Source organism: Squalius cephalus (genome assembly GCF_949319135.1).
Source record: "Squalius cephalus genome assembly, chromosome: 7".
NCBI classification, from domain to species: Eukaryota; Metazoa; Chordata; class Actinopteri; order Cypriniformes; family Leuciscidae; genus Squalius; species Squalius cephalus.
Genome location: NC_137128.1, coordinates 11,984,920 through 11,999,516, shown reverse-complemented (window position 1 = coordinate 11,999,516; position 14,597 = coordinate 11,984,920). Strand labels below are relative to the sequence as shown.

General features: G+C 39.1%; 2 protein-coding genes across 2 annotated transcripts in view; one reads left to right on the top strand and one right to left on the bottom strand.

Moving 5' to 3' along the window:
* Positions 1 to 5,311, top strand: part of phlpp1 (PH domain and leucine rich repeat protein phosphatase 1) — a 55,583-nt gene extending 50,272 nt beyond the window's left edge. The window contains exon 17 of the mRNA XM_079876191.1: positions 1,360 to 5,311. Coding sequence (XP_079732317.1) covers positions 1,360 to 2,460 — 1,101 coding nt within the window. The 3' untranslated portion in view covers positions 2,461 to 5,311. The remainder of the gene's footprint in view (positions 1 to 1,359) is intronic.
* Positions 5,312 to 7,322: 2,011 nt separating this feature from the next.
* Positions 7,323 to 14,597, bottom strand: part of mep1bb (meprin A subunit beta b) — a gene marked incomplete at its 5' end in the record, with an annotated part of 33,339 nt that continues 26,064 nt past the window's right edge. The window contains 2 exons of the mRNA XM_079876736.1: positions 7,323 to 8,562; positions 12,920 to 13,187. Of these exons, the coding sequence (XP_079732862.1) occupies positions 8,340 to 8,562; positions 12,920 to 13,187 (491 nt within the window). The 3' untranslated portion in view covers positions 7,323 to 8,339. The remainder of the gene's footprint in view (positions 8,563 to 12,919; positions 13,188 to 14,597) is intronic.

Below are 14,597 nucleotides of genomic sequence, written 5' to 3'. Positions count from 1 at the left end.
CGGAAATAGAAGACCATCCGGGGACTTTTGGCATACACTTTTCAACATACTATGCATTGAAAAACACATATACTATTTAAAATGTACAGTAGTCAACATTTGTAGTGGATCAAAACCTAATAAAGTTATACATGAATTTTGAACAATACCTGTTCTTGTCTTAGGACAACTTTGATTAACTTTTTTGATCCACTTCAAATGTTGATTACTGTATATCATGCACATTGGGGCGACATGCGACACTTGCTTAATTCCTGAATAAATTGGCCATTTTGAAGGAATCATTTGAATGAATGACTCAGCGACTCACTAAGTTAAGACATGACTTGCTGCCACCTACTGGTGTTTTAGTTTCATTTAAGAAATTAATCTCATGCATTATTTATAATGTAATTGCAGTGTAAATAAATGCTGCTTTACATACAGCTTCTGTGCCACTGCTACAGTGCAAAAATGGATTTTGTTGAGACTGATTTCATTTGATTGGTAACAGCACTGTAGTGTCTTATTGAATATAAAAAGTATTGAGAGATCATTTTTGTCAATATCGCACACCGCTAGTTTGAGGCTGTTGCCTTTGTAAAGTCTCGCCAATAGTTACTGCGGTAATTGAATGCTGGTTAATAAGGATAGATTTGAAAATAGCGTTAGCATAGGGGTACGTGACTGCTCACATTCAGCTCTGACTCCATTCTGATATGAAATGCCCATTTTACATCAGCACACCAACTCACTGTGAGAAACTAAAAGCCTGTCTTTTCTCATTGAAGAAAGTCACATTAAGGAAGTGAAATGCCATTTCATGTTGACTCTAAGGTGGATTCTGCTTATCTGTTGCTTTTATAGAAGTTAAATGGATGGTTCACTGAGTAACTACATTTTTGTTATCATTCTTCATGCCCTTACTCGTGTCATTTTTTTCCTTCTTGTGAAACACAAAAGAAGATATTTGAAAAATCTTTCAGCTGTTTTTGTATGTACAATAATAGTCCAGCAGTTTCAAGCTCCAAAGGGACAACAACTTAAACAGCTTAAGTTGAACAACAACTTAAATTTTGCTCTGTTTATCATGCAGAGTGATCATATACCTTCAGATGACCTGGATTAAACCTTTTTACCCTACTTTTATTGCATATGCTTCTTGGGGCTTGAAACTGCTGAATCCCATAAAACAGCTAAACGATTCGTCAAACGGAAGAAAGTAAATACAATGCAGCTTTGAGGCTGACTGTTGGGGTGAACCATTCCTTTAACTCACACAAACACAGTCTTTGAACATCGTTTTACTATAAAAATTAACAAAGAGCTATGTTCACTCACCAAAGTGCGCCGCTACGGCGAATTCCTCTTCTTAAACAGGACAACAAAGTGAACGGCGTAACAGACTCCACCCGCATCATGGGCTATTCATTCCTCTACCCGGCAGTCTTGCCTCGGCCGTACGTCAACACGCTCCCGCTGACCCCCAGAGATGAGTTCTTCATCCTGGGCAGCAGAGGTCTCTTCGACGTCATGGACCCCAGCGAGGCGGTGGAGGCCGTTCGGAAGGTCCCCGACGCTTTGGCGGCTGCCAAGAAGCTGTGCACTCTGGCGCAGTCGTACGGCTGCACGGACAGCCTGAGCGCTGTGGTGGTGCAGCTCAGCGTGGCTGAGGACTGCTGTTGCTGCTGCTGCTCGGCGTCCGAAAGCATCCACGCGCCGCCACAGCCCCCGCCGAGCCCCGGGCCGGGCCTGTACCCGGCCGCCTCTGCGGGGGTGCCCCCGTCCTCCTGCAGCGAGATCAGCTCCGAGGTCAGCGCTTCCGAGATGAGCTCCGAAGTGGGATCCACCGCGTCCTCGGACGAGCCGCCTCTCCTCCTGCAGGACTCGCACATCCACCTCCATCCGCAGAGCCACGCGCCACAGCTGAACCCGCGCCTGCCCTGCTGCTCGCTCCACCTAGCGCCCAATGCCAGCGGCTCCTTCCAGAGGCAACTTTCCAGCGCCACCTTTTCCAGCGCACTCTCGGACAACGGCCTGGACAGCGAGGACGAGGAGCCCATTGCTGGCGTCTTCTCTAACGGCAGTCGAGTGGAAGTGGAGGCTGACGTCCACTGTTTGTTACCTCCGCCACCTCCACCTTGCACACCGGAAACCCCAGAGAAGCTTCCGGAGCCTGTGCTGGAGACGGACAAAATTGGGAACTTTGATTCTTGGAGCAAGACCTTGGGGAAGCGGAGGGGGAATGGCTCGGTGGCGCCGCAGGAGCAGAGCCACAACTTGATTGAGGTGGCCGAGGCTCCTTCCAAGAAATCTGGGGGTTATTTCACGGCCCCCGCTCAACCCGACCCCGACGACCAGTTCATCATACCTCCAGAGCTGGAGGAGGAGGTGAAGGAGATCATGAAACAACATCAGCAGGACCAACAGAGGCCGGCCAAGAGTGAGCGACCTGCGGACTACTACGACACACCGCTCTGAAGGAGTCGTTGCATTCTGCCATCATCTACTCACCTTCATGTCGTTGGCTTTATGACGCAGTTCTTGGTCTTTTGCCCAATACTGACATACTCTGACAGCATTTCTTGCACCAATGCCGCCACTTTTGAGTAAATCAGTTAGAACGGCATGAGGCTGAGTGGATGATGACTGAATGTTCACTCAATACTCAAGTGGAGTATATTCTGCTTTACTGCAGTCAACCAATATGAAGCTGTGAGTAATCTACCTACAACGGCTCTGAAAGGTCACGAAACTGGGCCAAACAGGCAACGTATTATGACGCCACTTCCCACGAAGTCCACCAGGATCTCAACCAATCCCTTTAAGAGAACACAAGAGTGTGCTCTACCGTGCCTCACCCATTTCACTAGAGTTTTAAGAGCAGTTCACTACTGATTACTGACTGTTTTAACTTTTATTTACCTTAAACCGATACCTATATAATTCAACACTATTATTGCGATGTTAACTTGTCATTACCAACATCAAGTCTCTGGATATTTTGATTTTGTTTATTAGTTACCATATGTGAGAGAAGCTACAACAGACTTTAAGTTGATTTAAAAACAGAAGATTGCGTTGACATTAAATTGTGTTGTACGGTACACACTAGTAATACCACACTTAACTGTTGTAGATAGGGCACTTAAAGTAATACTGTATCTCTTCAGTAAATCAAGGCTTCGGGCCTGTATACAAACTAGAAATTTAGTGGAAATTTGAAAGACTAACTCCTAGGAGTTGCTTACTCTTTTATGGTGACTTCGTCACTTTTTACTAATCTTCTCTGCGAGAAATGGTGATTTTTTTTGTTTGTTTCTTTTTCTCTTTCCAATGATTGTAAATAAGAAAAATATTGTATACCAATGCTTTTTAAGGGAACTGTGTGTCTAGAACAAGATGACCCTTTATGCATACATGCCAATAGATGTATATGTATCAGAAACATATACACACACACGCACCAGTTGTAAATGAACTGTGCATTCTGCCCAGTGCTGTCGTCACTTGCTGATCAATGAGCCATACACACACACACACACATAAACACACACACATAAACACACACACATAAACACACACTCATCCGCCTCTTTACACCAGCATGACTGTGTCAAGTCCTGTAATGCAATCCAATTTATCTGTAAGAAATTATGCTCAAACCAACCACACAAACAGTTCCTGGTTTTGTTACAATAAATCTTAAATTTATGACTCTACAGTAGCTTTTCTTGTGGTGCTTTCTGATATGAGTGTTTGACATAATATATTTTTATATTGTAGTAATATATTTTTCCATGTATCCCAGTTTACGTTTTTTTTTACCATCGCTAGGACCAGTTTCTCAATATTTAGCTCACTTTTTCAAAACTCTTCACACAGTGAGCACAACAGCAGTCTTTGTGAGCCAAACTGGATTGTTTTCCATTGCTTTGGCACAAAATGCAGTCAATGACTACATCTTTCAAATTACATTCATTATGTTCCTACTTCGACACAACTACAAAATTTGCTTAATTTCTACAGTAATACCATATTGCAGTATATTTCTAATCTATAATATTGGAATCCTATCAATACAATTAGAAGTAGATGAACACCTACATATTTTAATTTCATTACCATCTATACAAAAGGGGAAAAATGTACTGTAATTACTTTAATGTAAACATGTAACATCATGTAACAGAAACTGCAGTGAATTCTAAACAGCAGAGAGGTGCAATTCTTGTTTTGTAAAGAAGTTTTACGAAAGAGAACATTGTGTACTAATGCTACCCGTTGTCAGTGTTTTTATGTCATTGTTTTTTGGGTGACAACCTTTGCTAGTGTTATAGAAGAATGAGTTGATTTGAGACATGCGTGTATGAAGTGTTTTGGTAGTTTTAGTGCATTTTGAATGTGAAATTAACTGCTCTGCCAAGTTAAAAGTTGGTTAGGAGAACTGTGTGAAGAGTTTTGAAAAATGATTGAGAAATGTGTCCTGGTGATTGTAAGAAATGTAATATACAGAGGTAAGTACATTAAAAAAATAATTTGTCTAAATCAAGGGTCTTCAACCGGGGGTCTGCACCGGTATGGCAGGGTGTCCACCAATGTTTCTTGATATCTTGGATGCAATGGCCCATCAGAGGTGTTTAAGTTAATATCCACTTACCGCTCAAAACGCCAAAGTTTTCGCCAAAGTTCTGCACACTCGCGAATCCTCTCAATAGCAAACAAAGACATGATTTGCAAGAAAGAGATAAATTTTGCAGTGTAGACAACTTCATTGATTTTAATGGAACTTTGTGAGATCGCGAACTGAGATGAGTGACAGCTTTCTAGTGATTGTAAAGGGAGCGCTCTTTGCACGCTTTCGAAGCTATAGCCTCTATAATCCATTGAATTTAAGTTTAGTTTTTCATGCTGCTAAGAGTAACATCGGTCAATTACACGCTGTTTTCGTAAGTGACATCTACATATAAATGCGGGATATGCGCTCGAAATTGCAGTTGACAGAGATAACTACCGCGGGAGAAAAATATGGAATGTCAAAATGCGCGCAATGTAGGCTTCTAAATGCAGACTAATAGAAAAATATTTGTATCAATATATTTTTGATATTCCATTAAATGTTTAATTGTCCATCTGACAGTAAAAAATTTTTTTTTTTTTTATAAACTTGAATCCAAAGTTCAAGTAAATGTTTAATTGTCCATCTGACTACACTAGTAAAATCAAAATGTAGCCTATGGATCTGCAAATCCTTTAAAATAACAACAACTGTGAATGACTAATGAATTGTGATTTTTATTGTAACGTATGCTTGTTATGATGCCTAAATCTCAATTGTAACAATAAAAAGTAATATACAGACAATGATGCATGTGCAACAACAATAACGTGCATAGTTCCAATCTACTGTACTTAACATAATATAACTATCATGAAATGGTTGGTTTCTATTTATATTAAAGTGCTATATGGTTAATATGTAGCTCTGTTTGACACGTCTCTGTCACCTAAAAAAAAGACCCCTGGTCTAAATTAATAAAATTATGACACATTTATACACCGTTGAATTTAATAATCTGAACTCAAACTGGGTGAGTTGTACTGATGAGTGAAAATGTTAAAAATTTAAATGAGATCACAGCAATTTCATTTGATTTTTTTTTGTGTGAATATTCCCTCAACAACTCACAGTTGTTGATCCAATCAGTGACGCTGGTCAAACTGGTGCCCTACGGAGAGTAACAAGGACAGTTACCCAGACAGCAACATGGTGTCGGCCTAGATCCGGCCAACATCTGGAACAAGTGGAATCCACACGTACCAGATGTGGGCCGGATCTGGACCGACACTATGTTGCTGTCTGGGTAGTGTTTAATGTTTAGATGTTGGACATTTAAAAGAGTTTCTGGAGGTATTTTGAAGTTTTTGAAGCATGAAGTTAATGAGTACACTGAAAACATTTAAATGGCCGTGTCATCTAAAGTGCCGTTTTATATTGGTCTACTCAGAAATCATTCTTGTTTAAAACTCTTTTGTGCAGTTTATCTAAAAGCAAACAACAGTCCCCATAGAGAAAATATGTACAAACAACAACAACAAAATACAATTTTGTTTAAATAGTATTTAGGCTTGACACAAGAGTGCTGATGTGCAGAACAGACATATCTTAAGTGAAAAATCAAGGTTCATATTTAGCTTTTATTTATAGAGAAATTAATTTATAAAAACCCCAAAAACTTATATTGGACTACATTTTAGCTAATGTCTAAAGAAAATACACTGAGAAAATGGAAAAACACACGCAGGTTGTCTGATTTACTTATTCTTTTTTTTCTAAACTTGATTGATTTCAATTAATGTTATTCTCTAAAATTTGCAATCTCCTTGATATTAAATTATGTACTTAATTGAATTATACACTTAATTTGGTCAGCTTAATTCACTGAAGGTACGTGGAAACAATGTTTGTTACTGATGTGCATGGTTAAATTACGTAATAAACACTTTTCAGTTTATTTTCTTGATTATACTTTGTATGAATGTAATTCTTTGTCTTTGAAAAAAAACATTTTTTTTTATTAATATTACATAGCAATTTAAAGTTTGAACCAATATAATTTGAGAGCTAATAAATTTGGCTGTAACAAATTATATTTTATTTTTTGGTGCATACTATGATTTGTTTTCCCTCTACTCTTTGGTAACCACAAAAACATCAAAATAACAGAAACTCTTTTAAATGTCAAACATAATTGTACATTAAAAACTAACAGGTTTTCCCATTTACTCCATAACACATAAAATAATCATTTATAACATAATTTAACATTTACTCTTTTAATTCCGCTCTATTCCAAGCATGCTGAAATCCACTGCCCAATTTCTAACAAAAATGATTCATGTGATCCAACACAAATGGACCAAGTTTAGCTCATTTCAGTGAAAAAGTAGCAAAATCTGCTTTTTGTTTTTGTTTTTATTATTATTTTTAGCCAATATGAATAAGACATTCTTAGGTTGAACATGGATGATGGATTGTAACACTTTCAATTAATCAACTAGCTGATGATCTGTGTCTCTTTCTGAGAGACAATGATGATGACTTTATTTTAAGGTGACGTAGTTACACGTTACAACATATACTTACTATGGTAATGACAGTCAATTGTGCATAATTACAAGTAACTAACCCTAAACCAAACCCTAACCGTAACTCTATAGTAAGTACACGGAGTTATTTAATATTACTCAGTACTTATTTGAGTAAGTACAATGTATCAACTTAAAATAAAGTGTAACCAAAACTTCTCTCAATGGAACAGATGTGAAACATCTTAAACTTTAGTTGTTCTCTTTTATTTGGAAAACCACAATTAAACCTCTGACAGGAAGAATTAATACAGTCTTATTGTCAATCAACCAGGTTTCTTGAATTTCGAAATGTGTTTCTAATAGTGACTTACCCCGGTTCTTTATCAGACGTTTTATTATAAGTGTGTTCATGCATGTTATGACATTCAGACAGTGAACACATGCTTTTTGGGGCCAATTAACAAACCACGTCTTGTCCTATTAATTACATCAACTAATCAATTATAAAAGCATTTTTCATGAATCACTCTCAGAGCATTATTGTGTAAGACACACATTAAGGCCCGTTCACACCAAGGATGATAACTATACTGATAATGATGTAGTTCTTAAAGCAGCTGAATCATAATCATACTCTGTTTGTTCATTGGCCAGAGGAGAACTGAGCGACTGAGTCTATAGTTTCTCCCAAGGTTTTTTCCTCCATTCTGTCACTGATGGAGTTTTGGTTCCTTGCCACTGTCGCCTCTGGCTTGCTTAGTTGAGGAAACTTAATATTCAACGATATTATTGATCTGAATGCACTGACACTGTTGTATGAGAACTGAACTGAGCTGGACGATGACATCTTTTTTGTAGAAGTGCTTTATAGATGAAATGAACTAATTTAATAATTGATGATCTTTACAGTGGAACTGAATCAACACTGAACTAACTTTATCTGAACAACAGTCGAAATGCATCATTCTCATGTTATCTCTGTAAAGCTGCTTTAAAAAAATCTTTATTAAAAATCTTGACTTAATTAACTTGACTTAAAAATCGCTCTAAATATAAACGAGGATCAGAGTCCACACCACAACTATAACAGCATTTTCCTGCTGATGAACGATAAAAACATTGACAGCCATTCAGAATCCTTCGTGATTTAAAGAGCTTGAGCATTTAAAGCGGAAGGTGACATCGTCCGCTAATGCAGTTATGGTCACAGTTATCTGTATAGTCTTCTGTGTTGGTGTGAATGGGCCTTTAGAGAACACATCAGATCCTCATGCTTTGAACGAGTACAAGTTTTTCATGGTGATTCCCTCTCCATTAAGCCGCGCTTTTCTCTGGTGCTTCTTCACACAGACCACGCTGACTACCGTCACGATCAGCATGACGGCAAACACCACGACAGACGCCAGAACGGCGGTGATGATGTTGTTTTGGGCAGAGCTCTTAAACTGGCATCTGTCGCCGTAATGCCACCAGTCGTTACCCACCGCGCACCTGCAGGGAGACACAACACACACATGCTGCTCGTGACAACAAAAACATCTTCTGTAACTTAAGACCAAACTAATCATGACATAAACACTCATCCTTTTTCAATTATCCAGGTCATAATGCAATTATAATGAGATTTAGGCAATATTGCATTTCAACTTTACCTCATGTAAACACAATACTTTGATCAAATTGATGTGATTGAACTCATAATCGTAAATATGTGTCGTATGCTGATTTTAATTGCAAAAAAACACAATAAGCATGTAAATATTTAATTGCATGTATTCCGCTCTGACCAAAGTGTGCACATGCTTCTGGTACATGGATGATTTTGAGATGCGCAGATTCTTTAGAGTTCATGTTGACAAACAGGGCTTGACATTAACTTTTTTGCTCACCAGCCACTGTGGCTAGTGGTTTTCCATAGTTGCTAGCCAATTGTGACATTAATACCATGGGGGGGAAACCGCCATATAGATATTTTTAATATTATTTCATAATTTGGCAGCAGGTTTATTAGGCTACTGTCACTTTAAGACCTGACTCACGGATTCAATATACTGTTACACATGCAATTTCTTAAACTTAAAGGAGAACTCGGCAACTCTAGCTAACTCTAGTCACTTCTTCGCTGATTTTCCCTTTTGTTGTCGCATGTTTTCCCCACGAGCTCCCCCTACAGCTGTGGGGGGGGTGTATATTTCACAACACGGTCGTAAAAAACTCACTTGCGGCGGCCTCCTCCTCCTCTCTACCGCTGCTCATGTGCGTTTGTTATGATCGGAGCAAGCCAACTGTATTGTGTGGAGCTATGTCTACCGAGGTGGGTAATCTGGTAATATCATACATGCGTGTGTGTTTATGTCGAATTGCCGTAAAGCAATTCGTGTTTCGCGCTCGTTCTCATTCTCGCTTCTCACGAGACTTCCAATTTCTATCTTGCCGGGACGGTAGTCCCCAAGTTGCAAGGTTGGTTTTCCGCCTGGGAACGCTGGGGGGAGCGGGGAAAGTCACCAATATCACCAGAACAGGTTGTTTAACCATCCAAATGATTTCTAGACAGTTTTATTAAGTTAAAAAAGTTACCAAGTTCTCCTTTAAAACACAACTGAATGTGTTTATGTGAATATTCGCCATGTCCGATGTGTGTATTTGACTGTTTAAGCGCAATAAGCAGCGAAAAATAATTCAATTTAGTACTGAGAGGCAGCTTTATGTTTGTCACACTTTGGGTGCAGGAATGAGTAAATTAATGCACAATACGCGCAATCCCACACTGGAATTCCAGCGCTGTAACACCAATAATATCCATCCGGAGCAAATGAAACGAGTGAGTGAGGAGAGGCGGGATTGTGTGTAACTCGCTGTTGGAGAGATGAAAAAGTGCAGCTGGTATTGTGTATCTATTCTGTGGGAAATGAGTATTGAAAGCGTTCTTGTATTTCAGTATAGTCTGAGGTATAGTCTAGTCCAGCTTTCCAAACCAGTCCTGGAGACTAACTCCACTGCACATTTTATATGTCTCCCTTATCGGAAACACACGTATGAGATCCTGGGCTGTGTCTGAAATCGCATACTTCCCTGCTATATAGTAGGCAAAAAACAGTATGAGACAAAATAAGCATGTCTGAATTCATAGTACTCATAAAAGAGAAGGCAAAAAGTACCCGGATCACCCACTACTTCCAGTGAGATTCTGAAGTGTGCTTGTGATGAACACTTTACTATCCCATGAGGCCACAGGAGAGGATTAATGAACGGCAGTGAAGCGACGTAACTGACGCTGGTAGGTCACATGATAATGTCACATGATAATGACAACATACAAAGGCATAATTTACGTCCACAGCACTTTTTGCCAGGGTCAATATTATCCCCACCATTTATTTTAAACATCTCGCTGCACGGCTATACCTAATGCAAATGAAACATGTCCAGTTGACGTTCATTTGTGTCAAATAAGAGGCGATCCGGTGATGAAATGTGTTGTTTTTGAAATCATGCTGAGTGTCTGTTGCCAATGTTATCAGTGGAGGAAAGTTCTCTTGTGGCTCATGCGCAGTCTTCACACAGACGAGCGCGTCAATCTATCGCCTAATGCCGCTGTGGAGACTCTATACTACGGTGGCCCAGTAGTGCACGACACACCGAAATTAAAAAAGCAAACATAAGTTCACAACACAACGAAATTAAGCTGTGGTAGCGCGTCAAAGCATTCTAGAGTATAAATATACAGCTATAATGCATGTTGGTGATTTTGAATTAATAAATGTCGAAATACAATGGTTAGCTACATACTGTTAAAACTAATCGTGGTGTTGATATATATTTTTAGACTGCTGACTCTATAGAACAGTGGCAAGGAAAACTAACTTTATCGCGCTCAGAGAGCCCTATATTCCGTTGTGTTGTACATTTTACGTTGTGTTGTGGCTCATTTTGTTGTGTTGTGGATTAATTTCGTTCGGTTATGAACTTAAGTATGCTTTTAAAATTTTGTTGTGCTGTGAACTTGTGTATGCTTTTTAAATTTCGTTGTGTTGTGCACTACTGGGCCACCGTACTATTCTTTCCGGTGAAATTACAAAACAAAATGCACACAACATGTCCCTGCTTTCGATATACAATCATTAATGAACATCTTTGATCTTAATGAGGAAAAACGCTCTGAAACGTCTACCAAAAGTTCCACCACCAGACATTAGTGAATACAAATACTGATTGCTTGTCTATATATTCATTCACTAACGTAAAGAATCTTGGGACTAATGATATGTTGTGATATAGTAAATGTAAGAATGAAACTCACAATAAACATGAAATGTCGATACATTAAACAAAATGTACTACTGAAATTGATTTCTGGATGTCGCAATGTTACTTTTTCTACAATTGTTTTTGTACTAATATAGCATTGTATTAGCAACAACACATCCCCCTGGAACCCCCTGCCCCCCCCCCCCCCCCAAAAAAAAGAGACCCCCCCCCCACACACACACACACACACACACACACACACACACACACTCCTGTCCCACCTGCTTTTTAAAACAAAGTTACGCCACTGGCAACATGCCGAATATAGTACGTCCGGATTACATTCATACTAGATAGAACATACTACAGTGGTCATGAAGTAATTACTTATTAAAAATAAGTACCAACTCAAAAAAGTATGCGATTTCGGATGCAGGAGTGTCAAACACACTTCCTTGAGGGCCACTGTCCAGCAGAGTTCAGCTCCAATGCTAATCAAACACACCTGAACCAGCTAACCGAGGTCCTCAGGATTACTAGAAACGAGGATTCGATTAGAACCACAAACACAAAAACGTATTCAAAAAATACAAACATGACGGATGTGTGAGTCCAACGATTGAGTAAAAAGGTTTAGATAAAGAGGTTTGAGAGTTTAATAATCAGCATCTAACCTGACGAAAAGATATGTATTCAATGCTATCCACATTATATTTCATCTGCAACAGATTGGTGGACTTTTGTAAAAATACGTTTGGTCATTAACTAAAATGCATCATTATGCAAATTGCAAACACATGGGTAGAGGCTCCCACGACTGGCAGATCAACGTGCTGCTACATTTCTCTCCGAAACGGTAGGAAATTAATTTGAATGTGGAGGATTTTAACTTTGACAAGATGATAGACGGGGCAGTTTAAACGGTGATAGGATGTAACTAAGATGCAGAGTGGTCCGTTAAGGATGAAATTATGACAAAGTAGTTTGTCCAAAAGCTTGCCTACTCTTGTGCTACACACTCAAAAGAATGTACTTTTTCTTAAAAGCAGTACATATTTTTAGGGCGTAGTATAAGTATATCAATTGAGACGCAGCGATATAAACTGTGCATTGGTAACAGAGAATCACTGCAACAGATCTGAGCACTGAGATCTATTTTACAATCAACTGCAAATACTTAATAATAACATTTCAAATAATAGCTTTAAATTGTTAATTTTACTTAATTTGCAGCGCTTCATGGCTTGTGAAGTTTAGTGTCTCATGTATCTTTTAGTTTTTTTTATACAGACAATCAAATACTTTAAAATTAAATACTTCATAAAAACATTGATATAGTCTATAATAGCTTCATACTGTCATTTTTTTATTTTGGTGTCTTTTTGTCTGATTTATTTAAACCTTTTTTTCATGTTTTGTTTTGAGAGCTGGTTGGTTTCATTCATGGCTTACAGTCTTTAGTGTAGAATTTTTGGAAAACCCAATGGAATACTTCCAAGAACCAAAGTGGTTGTTCATGGCTCCACTTTATAACTGTACCACACACTAATCAATGTTAAAAAAAAAAAAAAGTCCAGTGAACTGGCCTCTCACGTATTACCTGCACATCGCCTCTCCTGCGTCGTTCAGCACACACACGCCATCATTTTCACATTGTACTGACACACATGGGTTGTGAGGTGTAGTGGTGGTGGTGGTGGTGGTGGTGGCAGATGTAGTGGTGGTGGCAGATGTAGGGGAGGTCTCAGTAGTTGTGTTGGTTGACGTGTTGTTGTCTGGATTTGTTGGACCGGGTGTTCCAAGAGTTGAGTTTGTGGGAGTCATGGTTGTGGAAGGGAAGGGCTGTGAAGCAACCAAATGAGAGATATCTACAAGAACACAAACAGATGGACAAACTTAAGCACACAAGTAACATAGCATCCAGTTGACTTCCATTGAGGTCTTACCCCATTGACTTGTGGGGTACATCAGTGGGGTACATCAACGGGGTACATCAACTGTTTGGTTACCGACATTCTTCAAAAAAAAATCTACTTTTTTGTTTAGCAGAAGAAAGAAACTCATGCAGGTATGGAACAACTTGAGGGTGAGTAAATGATGACAGAATTTTCATTTTGAAGTGAACTGTTAACCCATCCAAGTTAGTGCACACACATTAGGAGTAGTGAACACACACACTCACTGTGGGCAGCCATTATGCTATGGCGCCCAGGGAGGGATTGGGGGTTAAGTGCCTTGCTCAAGGGTACTTCAGTCATTTTCTGGTGGTATTGAGAATCGCACCTGCAACCTTCGGGTTACCAGTCTGACTCTAACCATCAGGCCACGACTGCCCTAAAAACCCCATTTGTATATAACCCACAGTATTGTTGGATGTTACAATACTTTTTGGTGCTTTTTCACCTCTTGACAATCTTTGTCAGCTTTGACTGTATGGAATAGAGCAGTGTGAACATTCTGTTAAACATCTTCTTTTATGTTCCATGGAAGAAATACCTTCATACCCAGCAGGCAAAGGACATCATAAGACGTTGCAAATTGGTTGAATATAGTTAATTAAGTTATGGTATTAAGTAACCAAAGCCCAACGTCTGTTGAAAGTCACAAGACTAACGTCCACACAATGTCAAGCATCATTAGACATTGATATTATGTTGTTTTTTAATTGTGATCGTAATCAAATTGTAATTAAATTCCAACATCTTCAAAATGTCTCATGCAAATGACATATTGGCGTTGCTATGAGAATTTTAGAAGACGGTCAGTGTTTGTTGTCAGTACTGCGTTAGCATGCGACAATTAGATGTCGCTGGGGTTTGGAAGATGTTGGATTTTCCTTATTACCACAACTTAAGACCAACAAAATATCAATGTGTAATGATGTTTTAATCTAACGTTGTGTGGACATTAACATTATGACGTTTAGCAGACGTTGGGTCATTAACTTTCTCTGCTGATGTCTTAATAAATACTTTGGGTCAGGCTGACAGTGGATCTTGCCATTTGTCTGACTATGGTATTCAAGTTTCACAGTTTGCTGATTTTTCATTTACAACAAAAACCTGGCTTGGTTAAAAGTTTCGTGTCATGCCAACAAATTCCATACTAACTGTAACAGAGACAGGGGTGCCACAAAGAGGCCCCAACAGCAGCAGCACCACTGCTCTGAATGTACCGGCAGATGGAGGCGAAAAAATGAAGTGACGTGATGATGAGGTCAAAAGTTCAGTGTTTAATCCAATAGGTGCAACTGGTATTTACAGTGAAAATCCAAAGAA